This window comes from Perna viridis, chromosome 10 (genome assembly GCF_037379345.1).
Source record: "Perna viridis isolate PV_CMFRI_1.1 ecotype Kerala chromosome 10, ASM3737934v1, whole genome shotgun sequence".
Lineage (NCBI taxonomy): Eukaryota > Metazoa > Mollusca > Bivalvia > Mytilida > Mytilidae > Perna > Perna viridis.
This window is the reverse complement of record NC_142454.1, coordinates 18244018-18261982: the sequence shown is the minus strand read 5'-3', so window position 1 is coordinate 18261982 and position 17965 is coordinate 18244018. Positions and strand designations below refer to the sequence as shown.

Sequence of the window (17965 nt, the reverse complement as noted above, 5' to 3'; positions counted from 1 at the left end):
GATAAGAGATGGTACCCTTCTGCATAATGGAAGGAAGTAAGGACAAAGAGAAGGATGAACACCCCTATCACAATATACCCCACTCAATGTTGTGAATAATGAATCTTATATTATAAGGTTTCAATACATAAAATGCTAGTTCATAGTAATAAAAGCCCATAGGATTATATGTAATTTCAGATATACTATTCTGACAGTTGGCCAATTACTCTATCTCAGTCTGGGCTAAAAATTTCTTAGATTTCTAGTCCAACCCTTCAACCCATGAAAACATACATGTATATTGCAATATTCTTTGTGTAGAAATCTGAATTTATCCTGCAAGTTGTGTGTATCAGACGAAAATTGAACCCCAAAAATAGTGACAGCAATCTGCAAAAGTCACTTGACGAATGACCGCAAAATGGCAATAATTTTCACTGTCACAACATGCACAGAAAATCAACATGTTTCAGCTTCATCACTAACATCGACAAAATACACTGATATGCTATAAATCTTTGTCCATGTTCTCCTTATAATAAAGCAATACAGATGCCAAAATACCTCCAATAAAAGATTCTGTCAGCTTTTTTTCCAGTCCAAACCCTCATGAAATATGGCAAAGAAGCAGACATTGTATGTTAAAAAATCTAAACATGACGCAGTCTCGTTCCAGAACTGTACCAAATCTTTCAAGGCGTGGCAGTTATAGTCACAATAAGAGACATTTAATATTGATATGTCTATTAATACAGTATAATAATATTCAATTTTCGATTTCGCTTGTGAATTACATATACAATACAAATACACTGTCTCTAAAAAATTACAATAAACATGAATCTACAATGACAGTATTTACTTTATAAACACTGTAACATATCCTATAAAAGAACTTTAAAATTAAAAAATGAATGGAGTAGTGCAAATTCTCAATTTTTTTCAATACATTAAAAACATAAAAATTCTTTTCAGTTACAAAAATGGATATACAGCTGTACTGAAGATCACAAGCCAATCCCCTTATTTTTTAGTGTTTCTTTTTCCATGGCATGTTAACAAAAAAATCAGAACACAAAAATGAAGTCTATCAAGACTGCTTCTACTTAGAGAACATTAAAATTGCTTAAAGTGTTTTATTGAACCATGTGCAGGCAGACAGACAAAAACAGAATATCATACGGTCTTTCACAAGACAAGTGTATATAAAGAATAAGATTTGAAAAATTTAAACTTTTAAACATAACTGTAAGTTAATGTTTATTTAAATTCATTAGCTAAACTAAATAAAAAGGAACAACATTTCTTTCAACCAAAAATTACATGATTTTTACCAAGACACAGCAAGACAAAAAATTAAACCAGTGGACAGGAAACTGGTGCCTTGCAAGCAAACACTGTTTGAAAAACTAGGAAGATCTTGAAAACAATTCAGATGTTTTTTTTTCTACTTTTAAATATGATAAACGTGAACTTAATTTCATGATCCAATCTTCAAAGAAAAAAGCCTCAAAACAAACAAAAAAACCTAACGATGGACACTGTCCAATATTCACCCCTACACAAATCCTTTTAAATTTGTTCCAGTAGCACTACAAAACTATGAACCATTCACATAGAAAGAGTACCAGTAAACCTGTCTTTTCCTTCCTCACATACGGTAGACCATACCTTAAATGTCAATAAAACTATGGCCAGCAGAACAACTTTATCACAGAATAAAAAACTTTCGACTAGAGAAGATAATCATCTATCAAGAGGTTGCTGTGGCGTATACTTTGGAAAACTGAGTGTTCTGTCCTGTGTTTTTCTTCTTTAACTTGTTGGCCCACTGTGGATTACTTTTGGTCTGTGAAAAAGAAGAAAAAGCATGAAGAGAAAAAAATAAATTTTAAACGTCTAAAATATATTACACTTGACAAGTTTTTCCATAAATGGACTTCCTGTTTTGATAATTTACGATTTTTTTTCTAATTTTATTCATATGTTTACTATAGCTTTTGAATCCTTTTGTGAGTTGAAGGTTCTGTTTTTTTTTTTTCAATTTTAAAATCAATGTAATCAAAAGTCCTCAATAGATTATCAATAGGACCTGGGTAAATGAAACTGTAAAAGTCCTAGGTGAGAAATTAAGGGCTCCGGACCTTGGACTACAGCTACAAATGTAATCTGATCCAATATTTTACTAACCTGCATTTGTTTTGTTAGACTCTCAAAATTGTGCCTAAAAATACCGGAAGATTAATTGGAGATAAAATGTTTCACAGCGATTTCCCACCATACGTTGCAAGTGTCTAGGTTCAAGGGCATCAATTTTAGGCCTTTTCTCAATTTATGTTAATGTGGATTTTATAGACTTTACCCCACCATTAAAGTTTGACAAAAAGATATCATTCTTTTTATATTTTAATTTCTGGTTTGTCATACCCCCAAAAAACCCCTGAAATTTTGTTCCTTGATAACACAAAAATGTTACATTGACACTTACAAGTGAAATGGATCCAGGTTTGACTACATTAGGTTCATCATATGTTTCAAAGTCAGCTGAAGGTAGATGGATTGACAAACTTTTAGGACTTTTTGGACGGGCAATGTCCTTTGACTGTGTTTTCTTTTCTCCATATTTACGTGTAGATAAATTCATAACAACTTGTTTCATCACTGACATTTCCTACATAAAAATATACAGATAGCCTGATGATATAATCTCTGATCCACTGTGAAACAAACACAGATTAAAATTTAAAGTTCTGAAATTCAGAAATATGAGTAAAACCTGAGAAAAATTTCATTTTAAAGGTGAAGACTATCATCAGGAATATCAGTACAAACAATAAAAATAACCTACAAATCAAAACACAACAACATAAGAAAATACTAAAACCTATATATAAAATCCTATACAGTATGAAAAAAAAAAACCAGACATTAAATGTGTGGTTACATGTTTTTCACGGGGTGAAAATTTGTAAAGAATTAAGAAGGCATACCTAGGGTAAGGGACATAACTCTTGAAATCAGGGATATGTTTGTATCATATTCAATTTCACAGAAGCCTTTCAAACTTTCCTTTGAAACAGAATGAAATCAGTCCAAGTTACTTTGATGCTTACAAGATATTGATGTTAATAGGTGAATACAAAGTTCAAATGATTTTTAAGAGTTGTGTCCCTTACCCTAGGTCTATCTCCTTAAATCAAAATTAACCAATTCAATTTTCACACCTTTTTTAAACTTGGAAATTGTAACTTTACTTAACAAAACATTCAATGCTAAAACACCTTACTATCCAAATTTTTTGTGTAAAAGTTTTACACTGACTTCCACCATATACAGTACTTACAAAGTATTCAATCAATGGGTACTAAATCTTATGCAATTCTCATGACAAAAAGAATGGAAAAATCTTTACTGTATCTACCTTACTTTTTTCTAATTCCTATTGCATTCTGGTATAAATTTTTAAAATTCTTCCTTTTTCAAGTTGATATTTTGAATTCTTGTATGTACCTAACGCCCTATTGTCTAACCTACCTCTCTTTGGTTCAACAGCCTCTCTAAATCTAGTGACATCTGATTCTTTGTTCTAACTAAGTCATCTTTTTCTTTTGTTAGTTTCCTGTAATATACAATGCACAATTGAAAGGAAATTCTGCATAGAATCAGAATTTCTTTAGAATAGTTACAAAAATTCTTAGAGCAAGTTAGCACTTCATTAGAACTAGGCCTCCCCTATGATATTATTTCTACCACAACAGTAGACAATCATGTGATTGACAAATGCTCCTTTGTCTTATACATGTACTATCAGATATTTTAGCACTTACTTTGACCATATCCTGTAAACAGAGACATTATTATACAGAGCCAATATAAAAGTAATTTTAAAAGTTGAATCTGTTTCAAAACAGAAGAAAATCATGTCTGAAAACAACATGAGTTGGTAGCCCAATGGCAGGAATGCTTTCACAGGAAAATCATCCCTATTTAAACATACCTGACATCAGACTCTAACGTAGCTGTATAATCCTTCTGTTTATTTATCTGATTGTCCCTCTGTCTAATACTCTCTATCAGATAGTTATATGGTTGTTGGGCCTGGTCTAATATAGAGTTACTGTTCTTTAACTGAAATATAAACATTATTATTTAAATGTAAAATCTAACAAACATCCTCCTTTATGTTTCTCAGTAAATAATTAATGCCAATGCCAAATCTACTTATAAAGTCCTTGTTTCGATTGACATATCATAATATAGTGATATTCGTCCAGTAAAAGTCATAAAAAGTTTCAAGAACTCTTTAAGAGTTTTTATTATCAATTTTGTTCAAATGTAGAATTATTGAAAGACATAAAACTACCTTTGTTGTTGGAGAATAACAAAACAGTTTGTCTACAAGCGAAACACTTGGGTAACACACAAGTATGGTAACTGATAAAATATAATTGTAAACTTTGCCTATGATGGACAGAGCTATTTAGATTTCTTGAGCTTGTTGATAATGCACCATTATATTGTTATATTGCTGATGTTTTGACCAATGAGGATGTACGAAACTTCCTATAACACATCATATGTGTCTGTGTTAAAAGTTCAAACAATAACATCCTAACTGCATAAATCACTTCTGACAGAAAGATTTTGAGCTATTCATGTGTTGATAGAGCATCTACATTTGTAGGAAGTTGCTGATTCTCTTTCCCTTTTATATAAATTATATTTGCAATATTTTTCGAGTCTACACATTACACATGACAAAAATTTTAGTACAATATACTCTTTACCTGTAGTAATTATAAATAAAAGCATGTGAGGTTCACTTAAGGACTTCTAAAGAAACAGTGACCCTAACCATGTGACCTGACAATTGGTAGTTAACCCAAACACTTGGCAAAGTTTAATCTAAATAAGATCAAGATATTTATAGGTACCTGTATATATTCCTTTTGACAACGCTTTATCATTTTGTTTGATTACAAGTTATGCAATTATAGATTTGCCAATAGAAATGGCACATCTACAGTTGTGAAGTTGTTGATTATTTCTTTATTGCCTTTTTTTTTTACTAAGAACCTTTCATCTTAAATGCTGAAATGCTAAATTTAAGCTCAGCATTCTTCATACCTCTTCAGCCAGTTGTTTGATTTTAAGTTTTTCTGTGTCCACATCTTTCTTTAAATTAGAATTAATCTTCTCTAACTGCAATACTCTCCTAGCTAAATGCACACTGAAAACATGTGCAACAAATTGTTTTAAAAGAATAAAATTGATTAAAAACAAAATATTTATGAAAATAGCAATGGCCTTGCCAAAACAAAACTTTGAAAATAATTAAGTCTGTCAGAGAAAATTCTTAATATCTATAATAAGTCTACTCTAAGTATATGAATTTTATGATATCACAAAAAATTAAGAATAATCTCAGGTCTAAATAATTTTTCAAGTTTTTTTGGCTGGGAGCTTGATGTGCTATTGGTCAAAGCCATAACACAGCATTTAATTTAAAAAATGTTCCTATACATTGAATATGACAATTCTTCCAACTATGTATTTTATGCTGCTTCTGCCAAATTAACATTAAGTAATTAAGGTGATTTCACAAAGGACAAAAGATGACTTATTATCATAAAAATGATTCTACAAGAAAAAATCATCATTGTTTTGTGCTTTTGAGTCAACAATTAAAATCAACAAGTTTAAAAAGTACACAGTAGAAATACTTTACTTACAGATTACTGTTTTATTATACAAAGTGACTAATTGTCATAAAAAAATTGTCGCAAACCTAAAACTGAAATATGACTAACAATCTGATTGTAAGACACAAATTAAAAAAAAAACAACAAAAATCCCATTTTCAGGGGCATCTGAAATTACTAACCTTTGTTGAAGTCTCCGTTTAGATGTACTGGGTATGTTAGCACCATAGCCATAGGAAAACAAAACCTTTTCTGCCTCAGTGTCATCATCCACTGCAAATTATAAATATATACAGATATAAAAGAATTTGAATTGCAAATAATCAATCAACAACACAACCAAACTTTCCAAAATTAAGACATTTTTTCAATGAAAAAAAAAAAGGTACCCCGATAATATTAAGCACAACATCATCTCAATACATACAGAATTTATCCTGTAACATGAACTCTTGACCTTTTACCTTCAAAATTATTGCATGTAATTCAGTTGATCAAATAAAGTATCTGTTAAAGGTTGTTGATTGTAACTTGTTCCAAGGGAAATTATCATCGTAACAGATAAGCAGAAACATAATATGGTTTCCATGGAAAGTTGATTAGTTTGGTATAACATGATTTCTTGAATTTCCAGTGCTTTAACCATCTCTCCACCTGCTGTGTAACTACTGGTAATCTCACCTATAAGATTTTACCATTCTTGGCAGATGATAGGTTAGAATTTCATTGTAACATCACCAAAACAAGCTGTTTCACGTTATGATGTACACACAAAAGGTCGAGAGAATTTGAACTTCAATTTTAAATTTTGCTATTATAAGAAATTAGCAACTTACACATTAATTTGTTAATTTTTAGAATTCTCTAATCTCAATAATTCACTGACAGTATTTGAAGAACTTTATAGACCTTTTGCAAAATATACCATCATTTAACTAACTTGATTGGAGAAATCAGATTTCCATTCATTACAATGTAAGAAGCTGTGTATCTACTAACTTTCAGCCGCCTGAAGTACAATATCATCCAGTTCTTTCTCTACTTTCTCATAGGTCTCAAGCTTGGCCTTCTTTTCAGCAACATGAGATTCTAGCTCAACCGTTCGCTTCTCCATAGATGTTTGTAGAGCATAGTATTCTTTGGTCAACACCTGAAAGTGTATGTATAGAAATTTGTATGAGCAATGGTGAAGCATGACTTACTTATTAATTTCCAGTCATGAACAACAGTGCTTCCACTACATCCATTAAGCCCCATTTAAAATATTTGCTTACTATAATTAAAGTCAATGGATATATTCAATATGATCCTTACTGTAGATAAGTTCAATCAGTATTTCCTGTGTAACATATAGACATTTATTATATTAATCTTATCCATCTCTTTTAAAGTTGAATATAATTATACAACTTCATAGGACTTGGGGTCAATTTCACAAAAAGTCATAAGTGTAAAGTTCAACTTAAGTCATGATGTCACAATACTTTTCTATTGTGATGTGATTACCTACGATCAACTTTACATTTATGACTTTTTGCAAAATTGACACATGTTCAATATAGAGTGTATCACTATCTTGCTTAAGATAGATGTTATTGTTTACTATTTCGAGTACTTCCGTTGTAATTTCACGATTGTTTTTCTGTGTTGATTTGGTGGAAATATTATTAATTTGGTGAGTTTTTTACTTTATCTTTGTATAAATATACTTCCGATGGTTAATTACATACATTTTGATAATTAGATATAATTTTTGTAGGTTTATTGACTTTAATTTTAATGTTAGGCAGATTGATTTTCGAGTGCACCGCAATTTTTCACTGTATGTTAGGTGCTGATCGATAAATTATTTTCTCAGTGAAGCTTAATAGCGATTTAATTAATTAAATCTTAATTAAGTTCTTTTTACATATTGTATTTTCATGCTTTTGTGTCATTTTCTATTGATTTTCTATTGATATTGTATTACTATTGTGTTTGTATTTTTTGTTTTGATTGGTTATTTTCTTGGTTGACGACATAGGTACATTGTATTTCATTTTTCTATTTTCAGTAAATCGTCAACATCGTCAACATCATCTATATTTTTGTTCAGCTAATGAAATGTACTCTCTGGAATCTCTGGACTCTCTGGTTGTTGTCATTAAAGATGTTACGCATTTACTTATATATTTCCACGCCCATTTGCTAGCCAACACATTTAGTATTTATTTTACTTTAGGTATTTTAGGTATATAACTCTACAGGGGCAGTACCTCAATTTTCTTTTGCAGTTTTTCTATCTCTAGCTGTGAGTCTTTCAGATTTTTGACAGTTTCTTCATGAACCATCTGAGTTCTTTCCACTTCAAATCCCTTCAGTTTCAGATCATTTTGTAGTTCTACAACTTTGTTATCTCCATTCATTTGTAATTCTCTGTACCTAAAACCCACAGGAATATTTACTAGTCAAAGTTTAAGTGGAGTAAATATATCAACTTTTATGGTTGGTAATATTTGGTGGCTCTGTCAAATGATCATGATATCTGGTACCAATTAATGCAGTTTAAATAAGCTGTAAGTAAAGCTCACTAAAAGATACACCTTGCTCCTTTTCCAAACAAGAGGCTCCTAGGAGCCTGAATCGTTCACCTGGTTAAAGTTCTATCTTTCAAGGGCAATAACTCTAACAAAGAGTTGTCCAACAATTTTGACTCAAGTAGACTTTGGTAGGCCATATCATAAGGATCATTTCGGCAATTGAAAGTTTCTTTCTATATATCATAATTCTCAAGATATTGGTTGAAAACTGTAAAAATAGAACATCATTTTTCACCTTTTAAGGGCAATAATTCTTACAAGGAGTTGTCCGACAACTTTGATCACTTGGAGACTTTTGTAGGGCTTGTAATGTGAACCATTTCAGCAACTGAAAGAATTTGGTTAAACCGAATAGTTTTTTTAAGATAAAATATGCGAAAAAAACCTACTGTCTGATGCCTGTTTTATTTTTATTAAAGGCAGTCATGTTTTTTTATGGATAAAAAATCCCAACATCAGTTCTATGCGGGATTCCCATAGCAACATTCACACCAAGTTTGGTTTCAATTATTCAAGTAGTGTCAGAGGAGAAGATTTTTTAAACAAATAACATTAAAAATAGCAAACATGAGGCTCCCAGGAGCTTGAATTGCTCACCTGGTTCATTTTTTTATCTTTCAAGGGCGATAAGTTTAACAAGGAGCTGTCTGACAATTTTGACTCAATGAAGACTTCGATAAGACTTATAAGGATCATTTCATTCTATTTATAATAGTTTTCAAGATATTAGCTGAAAACTGTTAAAACATAATTTTTTTGCCTTTCAAAGGCAATAATTCTAAGGAGTCATCTGACAAGATTGACTCCTGCAAACTTTCATAGGCCTTATAATAAGGATCATTTCAGCAACTGAAAATTTTAAGATATTGGCTGAAAAGTATAAAAAAAAAATTACTTTTCACCATTCAAGGGCAATTACTCTTACAAGGAGTCCTCTGACAACTTTGATTCCTAAAGACTTTTGTGGACCTTATAATAAGGGTCATTTCAGCAAGAAAAACAATTTGGCTAAACCTAATGGTTTTGGAGATAAATGGGAAAAACTACTGTCTGATCCCTTATGTTCTATTTTTGTAATGGTGGCCATTTTTTTTTGAAGGATAAAAAATCCCCACATCAGTTCTATGCAGGATACCCCAAGAAACATTCATACCAAGTTTATTTCAATTGGTCGAGTAGTGTCAGAGGAGATGAATTTGAAAAACTGATAAAGACAACGACAATGGACGCCAAGTGATGGCAACAGCTCATGTGGCATTTGGCAAGGTGAGCTAAAAACCACATGGTCAAAATATTATCAAAGTAATCAAACAGAAGGAAATTTATGAATCCTGAGTCTGAAATTAAATCTCATGATATACCATTCCATAAAAATTCTCTCAAAATGGCTCAAGTGGCTGTGATAAATAGTTTCAGAGAAAACTAATGAAAAAATTGCATACAGACAAACAGATAAAGAATGAATGAACACCTTTATCACTACATACTGCTCACTTTCAAAGTAGGGGGTATAAAAATGATGAAACTGTTAGGATGACAGAACTTACTGGGTCATAAGTTGTTCATATTTAGCAGCTGATTCCCTTTCAGCATTCACAGCTCTCTCCTTCTCTGACATAGACATGTCTCTTGCTTCTCTCAGATTTCTAGAAATAAACAGATATAGTTTGGTAAACAAAACATACAGGGACAATGTCCTCTGGCAACATTTCCCTTAAACAGGTTCATTTCTAAAAGTTTCACATCTATATTTCTGGTATTTTTTTTAACTCCTTGTACCAGTAATTATAGTTTAAATATTTATTTAAGTTTAAAAACTAGTTTTTCCAATGTGTGTTGAGAAAACAGACTGTGATATTCCATAATGTCTTTAGTCAGGCAGGAGCTAAATTTTTATTACTGTTGCTAAAACAAAACCTAACAGAGCCCAGTTTCATAAACAATCTCAAACTGAGATCTTCCTCAAATCTTTCCTCAACTCAAATTTCGACCAATCAAATCACTTGAGATTTAAATTGAGGAAAAACTCGAAGATTTGAGGACAATCTCAATTTAAGATTTTTTTATGAAACCCAGACCTGAACAGAAAGTAATACAAAAACCATGCATATAGTTGTCAGAATAATGCTGTGGGTGATTGAGGGGTCAGAAGATAATGCTGTGGGTGATTGAGGGGTCAGAAGATAATGCTGTGGGTAATTGAGGGGTCAGAAGATAATGCTGTGGGTGATTAAGGGGTCAGAAGATGTTTTTATTTTTTAATATATTGTTTAGATTGTTTCAGAGTTCAGAAATTTCACCAAAGGTTTCATAAATTCTGTCTTCTAGTAATGGAAAATCAAAGTTCTATTGGACCTTTTATTTAAAAAGGGTTTCAAGGATTGAACCTGGGCTATATACTAACGGAGGATAGAGCATTGGTGATGGAGGCCATAGAATGCACCATTATTCTACCTACAAGGAAAATAACTTTAATTTTTCCAAAATATTCTCATAGAACCAAGGCTGTACAAAATATGTCTAGGTTTTCAGACCACTTTAAAAAAAAAAACAATTTGATGTGGGAGGGTGGCCTTTATTTTGTCAGAAACAAATAGATCTCTTCTGTGAAACATTTCATGATATATATACTGTTCAAGCTGATAAATATTTATTATAGAGTTCAGAAAACAATGCATGTGGAGGTAAAATTGTGTATGATACTTCATGGCATCAAAGCAATTTGGCATGATTTTAATAGGCATGTTTTAATCTGTCAAATTACTGCATCTAAAGCATTTTAAACATTCCCTTCAAGCATGCAAACAATCCTGATGACAAATTTATCAAATGAAAACAGGAAAAAAAAATCCAGCTCTTTTTATTTTTGATTCTTTTCCAGCAGAATAAAAATCACTAATGCAGGAGTGATTTATGGATGAGGTGGTGCATGAGAACCTATACCATTTTTTACAGCCAAATCAGATTATGTTACTTTATATCCAATGAAACACTGAATTAAAATTTTCCATGAATCTTATAAAGACAGCTTCTTAAAAATATTGGTATGTTCATATTTACCTGAACCTTCCTTTAACCAACAGGCCCCAGTGCAACAAAACTTGAAAAATATGCCTAAGAATATTCTTAACTACCACAGTAACTCAAATAATAAAAGTCGTCTAAAATGATGACACAAACAGTTAAGAATTTTTTTCAGACTTAAGCATTTTTTTGAGTTTTGTGATACTGGGGCCAAGTATTTGAGGTTTACCTGTTTTCTCTTTCATACATCTCCCTAGTACTGGTTCTCAGTCTGTCTATTTCTGAGTTGGTTTTAGTTCTGATCTGTTCCAGTTCCTCTTTCAGTTTGTTCTCATACTCCGTTTTGTACTGGTCCCTGTAAAATTATAATACACAATTATATTAAATGATATCATTTAAGATTTTTGAAGGCAAAAAACCATAAAGACAATCATCTCAGGGTGTCTCATACACTTGTCATTCATATCTGTTAGTTTAGTTATTTCAAAATACAGATTTTTTGCTTTAAATCACAATCAAAGTGATCTTGAAAAGCAAAATTTTGATAATGGCAGATTGTTATAGTTTCTTAATTAAGTGTCAGTCCCTATAAAAATCAGGCAGTGGGTGAAACATGGTATGAAAAAAAAACATCCGAATCAAGGAAAACAGACAAGATTTTCCATCTTACAATGGACCATTGAGTTGCAATTTCATTGAAATGCACTGAAAATCACCATTTCAAGGGCAATGATGCAGAGATCAAATAATTGCTTTTTTTTTTTCAAATAGAGAAAGCATTCTTGAGTGACATTTTATTGTTAGATTGGTGAGGTTTCGATGTGCATGTTTCTGATTTTTCCCATTTTGCCTGATTCTTACAAACACTTCCACTTAACAGTATTTTTTATTATACAATTAAGTAAAGGCTTCAACAAATACTATACAATTATTGGCTGAGGTCAATAGCTCCTTTAACGGTCAAATAAAACATGATACTGCATGCACTGAGCTGACTTAATTGCGTTATTACATTTCTATATAGTTACTGAGTTTCTCCTCATCTCGGTTTTTTTAAATAAATATTTTGGTTTATAGTTAATTTGGTGGAGAAAACAATTTTGTCATGAATTTCGTGAAAACAGCCAACGTCAGCCATGCAATATCCCTTGCAATAAAATCACCTATCATGTAATATCACAAAATATGGGTGTGTTAGAAATATATTGTTTAAATTGAAACTGAAGTTAATCATTCTACTCTTTTTCCCATCCTTATCAATATTTTTAAAGAGTAAAGCTAACCTGGAACTAACATATTTTTCATACATCTCCTCCCTAGCCCGCTTAGCATCATCCAGCTGTGCATTGACCTGCTGAAGTTTCTCCTCAGCATAGGTACACCTGTTTGTTAGATCTGATACCTGCTTTGTCAGGTATTCTTTGTCTTGTTTCAGTAAAGACAGGGACTGTTTTGCTGCTGTGAACTAGTAACAGACAAATACATGTATACAGAATAAATAATTTCTAATGGCCGGTTTATAGGGGTGGCCGGTTTTGTGAAAAATAGCAATGCATTCTAAGAGCTGTTTCCATTAACGTGTTCTATAACCCTACACCTTGTCAGTTTGTTGGTTGAGACATGTTTAATGCCATTCAAAACTTTTGGCCTTTTATTACATTTCAAAGCTTGCATCATTTGTAAATGATTTCATTTTACAAATGGTATTGCCGACAAAATAATGTTCATGGTTTTGAAAGAATGTGTATTAAAGATCAAAGGGCTATTGATGGTAATTAATTATTTGTATTGTTTTCGTAAATTACCTATCAACAAAGTTTAATAATTTCATCCCTATCTTGTTTTGGTTTGTGTCCAGGTCACATTAATTGACAGATAAAAGATCATAAGGATCATATTATTAAATGACCCGGTTGCCCGACATGTGTACACAACAATTAACACCAACCAGTGACAAAATGAAATGTCTGGATTAAATTGGTTGTTTAAACTACTGTCCCCTTCAATTATCATCTGTCCACTGATAAAATACAAACCGGTCAGTGGATGAATTACTAAATACGTTATATTATGCAATCATTTACAGTTTTGTTGACACATTTATTACAGGTGAACAATAACTGGGCAGTCGGAATTGTGAGTTTGTTTTTATTTGAAATATGTAACTGAAACTGTGAAAAACCGGACAAAGTACGTTTTAGGAGGTTGCCAGTCTATTGAAGACAAAACACAAGGTTTTAAGGTATATCGGTTGGACTTTTGAAAACGGCTGGTTTGAAGGGAAGACCAGTTTTCTGAAGGTCTGGTTTGGAGAAGTTTCACTGTATATAAATAGCCAAGAAATTTAAATCATCAAATGTTTCCTATGTAATAAAATTCAATAATACACAAACAAATTTTGTAATTTCACTCTGAAACTCTTTTCTGCTTGAAGATTTAACTTGGGCATGGAGCAAGTTTTGTGTACTTGTACTTGTTAAATCTTGGAGTTTTCAGCACTCTTGGCAGTGGTCATCTCATGTATGCAATGGTAGTTTACTTTGAATAGTGTGTGCAAGTATGACTTTCAACTCATAGGGTAATGACATACTTTAGACAGAAATCATTTAACATTGAATTGAAAAAAGAAAAGAAAAATATGCAAAACAAGTTAATAATACAAATGTATTTATAACATATAGTTAAATATTTTACCCTAAATACTATACTCAGCGTCAAATAATGCCAGGACCATTTAAATTTAAAATAAAAATAGAACTACATGTTTATTGCCATCTACCAATGTGTGTATGAACCCTAACTATCGATGTTTGGTATTTGTAAAAAGAGAAATGCATAACAAATGAAAAGAAAGACAACCCTATCTCAAGAATTGATTGATTGTAGAAAAATATTTCCAAATCAAAAATGGACTTGAACTGATGTGGAGAATAATTTCTTTTCTAAATTTTGGAGAAAAAAATCCCACTTTTAAAGAACACCAATTTAAAAATATTTACAATAATGGAAAAAGGGTGAATAATAATTATAATATGTAGTTAACATATTTTAAAATAAATTCCTGCTGTTAAAATTAAAAAAAAAGATCCATAGAAACAAAAATCAATGATGTTGAAGCCACTTATCAGAAAACAATCTGAAAAAAACATGAGAAAGACCTACATCACTGTGTAATTCATCTCTTTCTTTCTGAAGGGTTTGGTGAGCTCCCTCCAACACTGTCAGTTGTCTCTGTGATTCTAGCCTGTCATGCTCCAGGTTATCTCTTTCACTATAATAGACACATAAATCAGTGATCTACATAGTACCTGAAATCTGAAAATAGCAGGGCACATGAGGAAGGGACTTTAGAGTGTAAAGTGCCAGTTGTACCACAGACCCTCTGACTTGTAAAATTGTATAAATGATACTTGATAGAAAAGGTAAATTGAATGCCTATTTCACTTGGAGACTTGGGTGACACTGTTTATCAATAATTCATCAGGGTGTTTTGTAATATTTTGAGTGACACAAGGACACTCAGAGGCAGCAGAGAGGCAAGGGTTTATGAGGGTAGGGCCCCTTCATTTCTACTTACAGTGAATAAATACTGTTCAATTCTTCTGACCATAACATGTCAATATACAATATCATGTTTTATCACTAATTTTTTTTATTTCTATTTTTCACTGTCAAGGGAGATAATTCAAGATAGCTACTTTCAATAGTGTGTAGTGGTGGCTTGCTCTTGTTGGCAGATTTGACTGCACATGTGAAGTACTCCTTTACCTCAGTTGGAATAATGCTGGCTTACAGTGTCAGTAGTCCTGGGTTCAATATCTGGCTGGTACTGTCCATGCATCACACTCTACCTTAACAGTAGATTTTTGAATTTGTGAATAGAAGACTAATTATGCAAGAGTCTTGTTTTTAATATAGAGAACTTACTGTTTTAAATGGTCATAATTTTCTACTTTATAATCATCAGATTTTATTTTGGTCTTTGTTTCTGTCAGATCCATAACCAGTTTTTGATATTTAACTCTGATATCACCATGTTGATCTCTTTCTTCCTCTAGTTTCTAAGAAGAAATATATATTGAGAGTTCACAATTTAAGAAATGAGTCAAGAATTTCATTTACAAGAATTTCTAAAATATATTTCAGTAAACAAACATGTATGTTATGTAAAGGTCTTCTTATATATTTATTGAAAGTACCTTTTCCACTGGGTACAGATGTTTCATTCCTGAATTCAAAATCTGAAATCTTTCTTCTGATTTCAAATTCTTAAGACAGTAATTGTGTTTCATTTATATGTATAAATGAGCAGTAAAATGCATTAACTATACATTTAAACATGATATACAGTCACTGACAGCATATAACTAAATAATTGTGATGTCACAAACATTTCATTGTTGAGGCATTGCAGTGTTTTACCTGCTTCTGATCAAAACAGTTATTTCTATGGTTTAAAAAAAGGCTTTGTACAGTAGTATAAATACACAATAGCAATTCACTAGCTTGAAATCAACTGAGTGACAAATGGATAAAGCTTAGAACAATGGAAAAATGTGTTTTGGTAGCTCAAACAGAACAGTTGCAGTATAAAAACAAATAATATTTGTGCTCTGATTTACAAAAACTTCATCTGTATATTGGTTTTATGTCAGGTTTGTGCATGAAAATGTTGCACAACTTTTAACTTTCCATTTTTTTTTTTTGGTTTTAACATGAACTAAAAGTATTTTGTCTGTATCTTTTTACAAAACATGTAAACATATTTTACTTAACAGTAAACAAGTGAATAATAAAACAAAAAAACAATTACAGTTTGTAACTCAGAGATTTGTTTAGAAGATGATCTTGTTTCAGCTTCAAGTGTTCCATTTCTGAGCCTCAGTTGATCACATTCTGTCTGAACTGGACGAACAGCTTCATAGAACTTCATCTGCAAAAGAGAAAAAATTTTTGAACTACATTTGTACATGTACATACAGTAAGAATACTTGTTTATCTGATGTACAATGCAAACTGTTGCAAAATTGCATACATGTACAGGGTTTCTATAATTAAATTTAGAAGTCTGAAATATTTACAAAATGGACTTATATACACTGCAAAAAAGATGGTTCCCCATTAAATTTACTTTTTTCCTTTGCATTTAGTAAAACAGATTGACTTATTACCATTTTTTTTTAATTCTTAAATATACTGAAAATTCCTTAAATTAAACAGTTGAAATTTATAACTGTGTACATGATCAGGTACATGTACGCTGTACTAATGTCATCATATTTAATGTAGTTAAGATTTAATTTTAGTATCAAGTATAGTAAATAGCCATACTGCAACAAAATCTCTGAGAGATAAATCTTCTTCATTTTGTCCTCGCAACTCATAGTATCTGTCCTCAGACAAGTTCAAATCTCTTAGGCTCCTTCTAACATTGCCTGCTCGCTCCTGCAGCATTTCATTTGTAGACTCAAGTTGTTTCTGTTTATGACGAACATCATCTAATTCTTCTTTTACCAAATTTTGCCTCCTCTTAGATTCTTGTTCCTGAATGGTTAGTTGTGACTCTAATCTGGCAGTAAGTATCTGTTTTTGGTGCAAAGCATCATTTAGCCTTTCTTCGAGCTCTTCAACTCTTTGCAAGGATTCTGCTTTGATATTTTCTAGAGTTAGATTTTTCTGAGAAACTTCAATGCGTAAAAGTTGAATATCATGCAATAGTTGCTTTCGCTCTATGAGCTGTCTAGTTATTTTGGAACGTCTGTCTTTTCTATCTTGTGCAAAACGATCGGTCTCTCTCTCGGGTGATAGAGTCAAATCGGTAGGGACAGATGTTTCTAGACTTAATTCGTCTGATTCGAACTCATCAAAGGTTTTTGATAAGTCCCTTGCAGCCATATTTAAGAAGAAAATGAATATAACCCTTTACTTTCTACAATATTTAGTAAATTTTCATTTCTGCATTTTGAAGTTTTTGTTGTCATCCGGGCGCTATGTAATTCTTTCCCTAGATAAAACTTGATTACGCTGTCTAGATTTGCCAAGCTTCTAAGCGCATAGGTGATCCAACAAAACATGTTTAAACTTGAATACAGGGAAAAGGGAACTAATTCTAGCAGACGACGTCGAGGGCCTTCGAGAGAAGAGTAAGATAGACATTTTATGACACTGGTGACCGTTTTACTTTAAAAAAAAAAAAGCACTAAGATCACAATTGTTCCGTTTTAAATTCCGTAATAAAATTGTTTACAGGGTAGATTTACCATGAACAGTTACGAAATTGGGCCACGCCAAAAATAAAATTCTTTTTTTTTTAATTTTAGGTCTGATTTTATGTTTTTATTGGATACCTTATGAAAATATCTGCCTGTGGCTTTCAATCAGATTTTAGATATCTTACTGTTCTCAAGTTATAATGATACAAAAGAACCATACCCTCCAAAAAATAAGCTTTTCGGTTTATTTTTGCCTGTTTTGATATTTTTATGAAAATCTCAACTGTTTCATTTTGATTGTGATTAATTAATTAAGGAGAGAACTTTAAATAGAGATTGGAAGTGGAAGTACATCGGACCGGAACAAGAACCATATGAGATTTAGGATTTCTTTAAATTCACTTATAAAAATATAAAAATGATAATTTCTCACTATTTACTACTTATTAGCGGGTTTGAAGGCTTT

At 31.6% G+C, this 17965-nt stretch overlaps 1 protein-coding gene and 1 long non-coding RNA gene across 2 annotated transcripts; one reads left to right on the top strand and one right to left on the bottom strand.

Annotated features, from left to right (window-relative positions):
* Positions 1-709: 709 nt before the first annotated feature.
* LOC148604809 (progesterone-induced-blocking factor 1-like) lies at positions 710-17302 on the bottom strand. Its single transcript, XM_088548037.1, has 15 exons — positions 16619-17302; positions 16101-16220; positions 15215-15348; positions 14450-14558; positions 12571-12752; positions 11517-11642; positions 9811-9909; positions 7940-8105; positions 6684-6834; positions 5867-5957; positions 5110-5212; positions 3980-4110; positions 3517-3601; positions 2471-2653; positions 710-1831 (listed from the first exon to the last, which is right to left on the bottom strand). Exons 1-15 carry the CDS (start codon positions 17180-17182, stop codon positions 1736-1738), a joined length of 2340 nt encoding a protein of 779 aa, XP_088404163.1. The 5' UTR covers positions 17183-17302; the 3' UTR covers positions 710-1735.
* On the top strand, positions 7122-7847 carry LOC148604810 (uncharacterized). Its single transcript, XR_015915806.1, has 2 exons — positions 7122-7359; positions 7738-7847. It is a non-coding gene; the product is annotated as an uncharacterized LOC148604810 (long non-coding RNA).
* Positions 17303-17965: the final 663 nt, after the last annotated feature.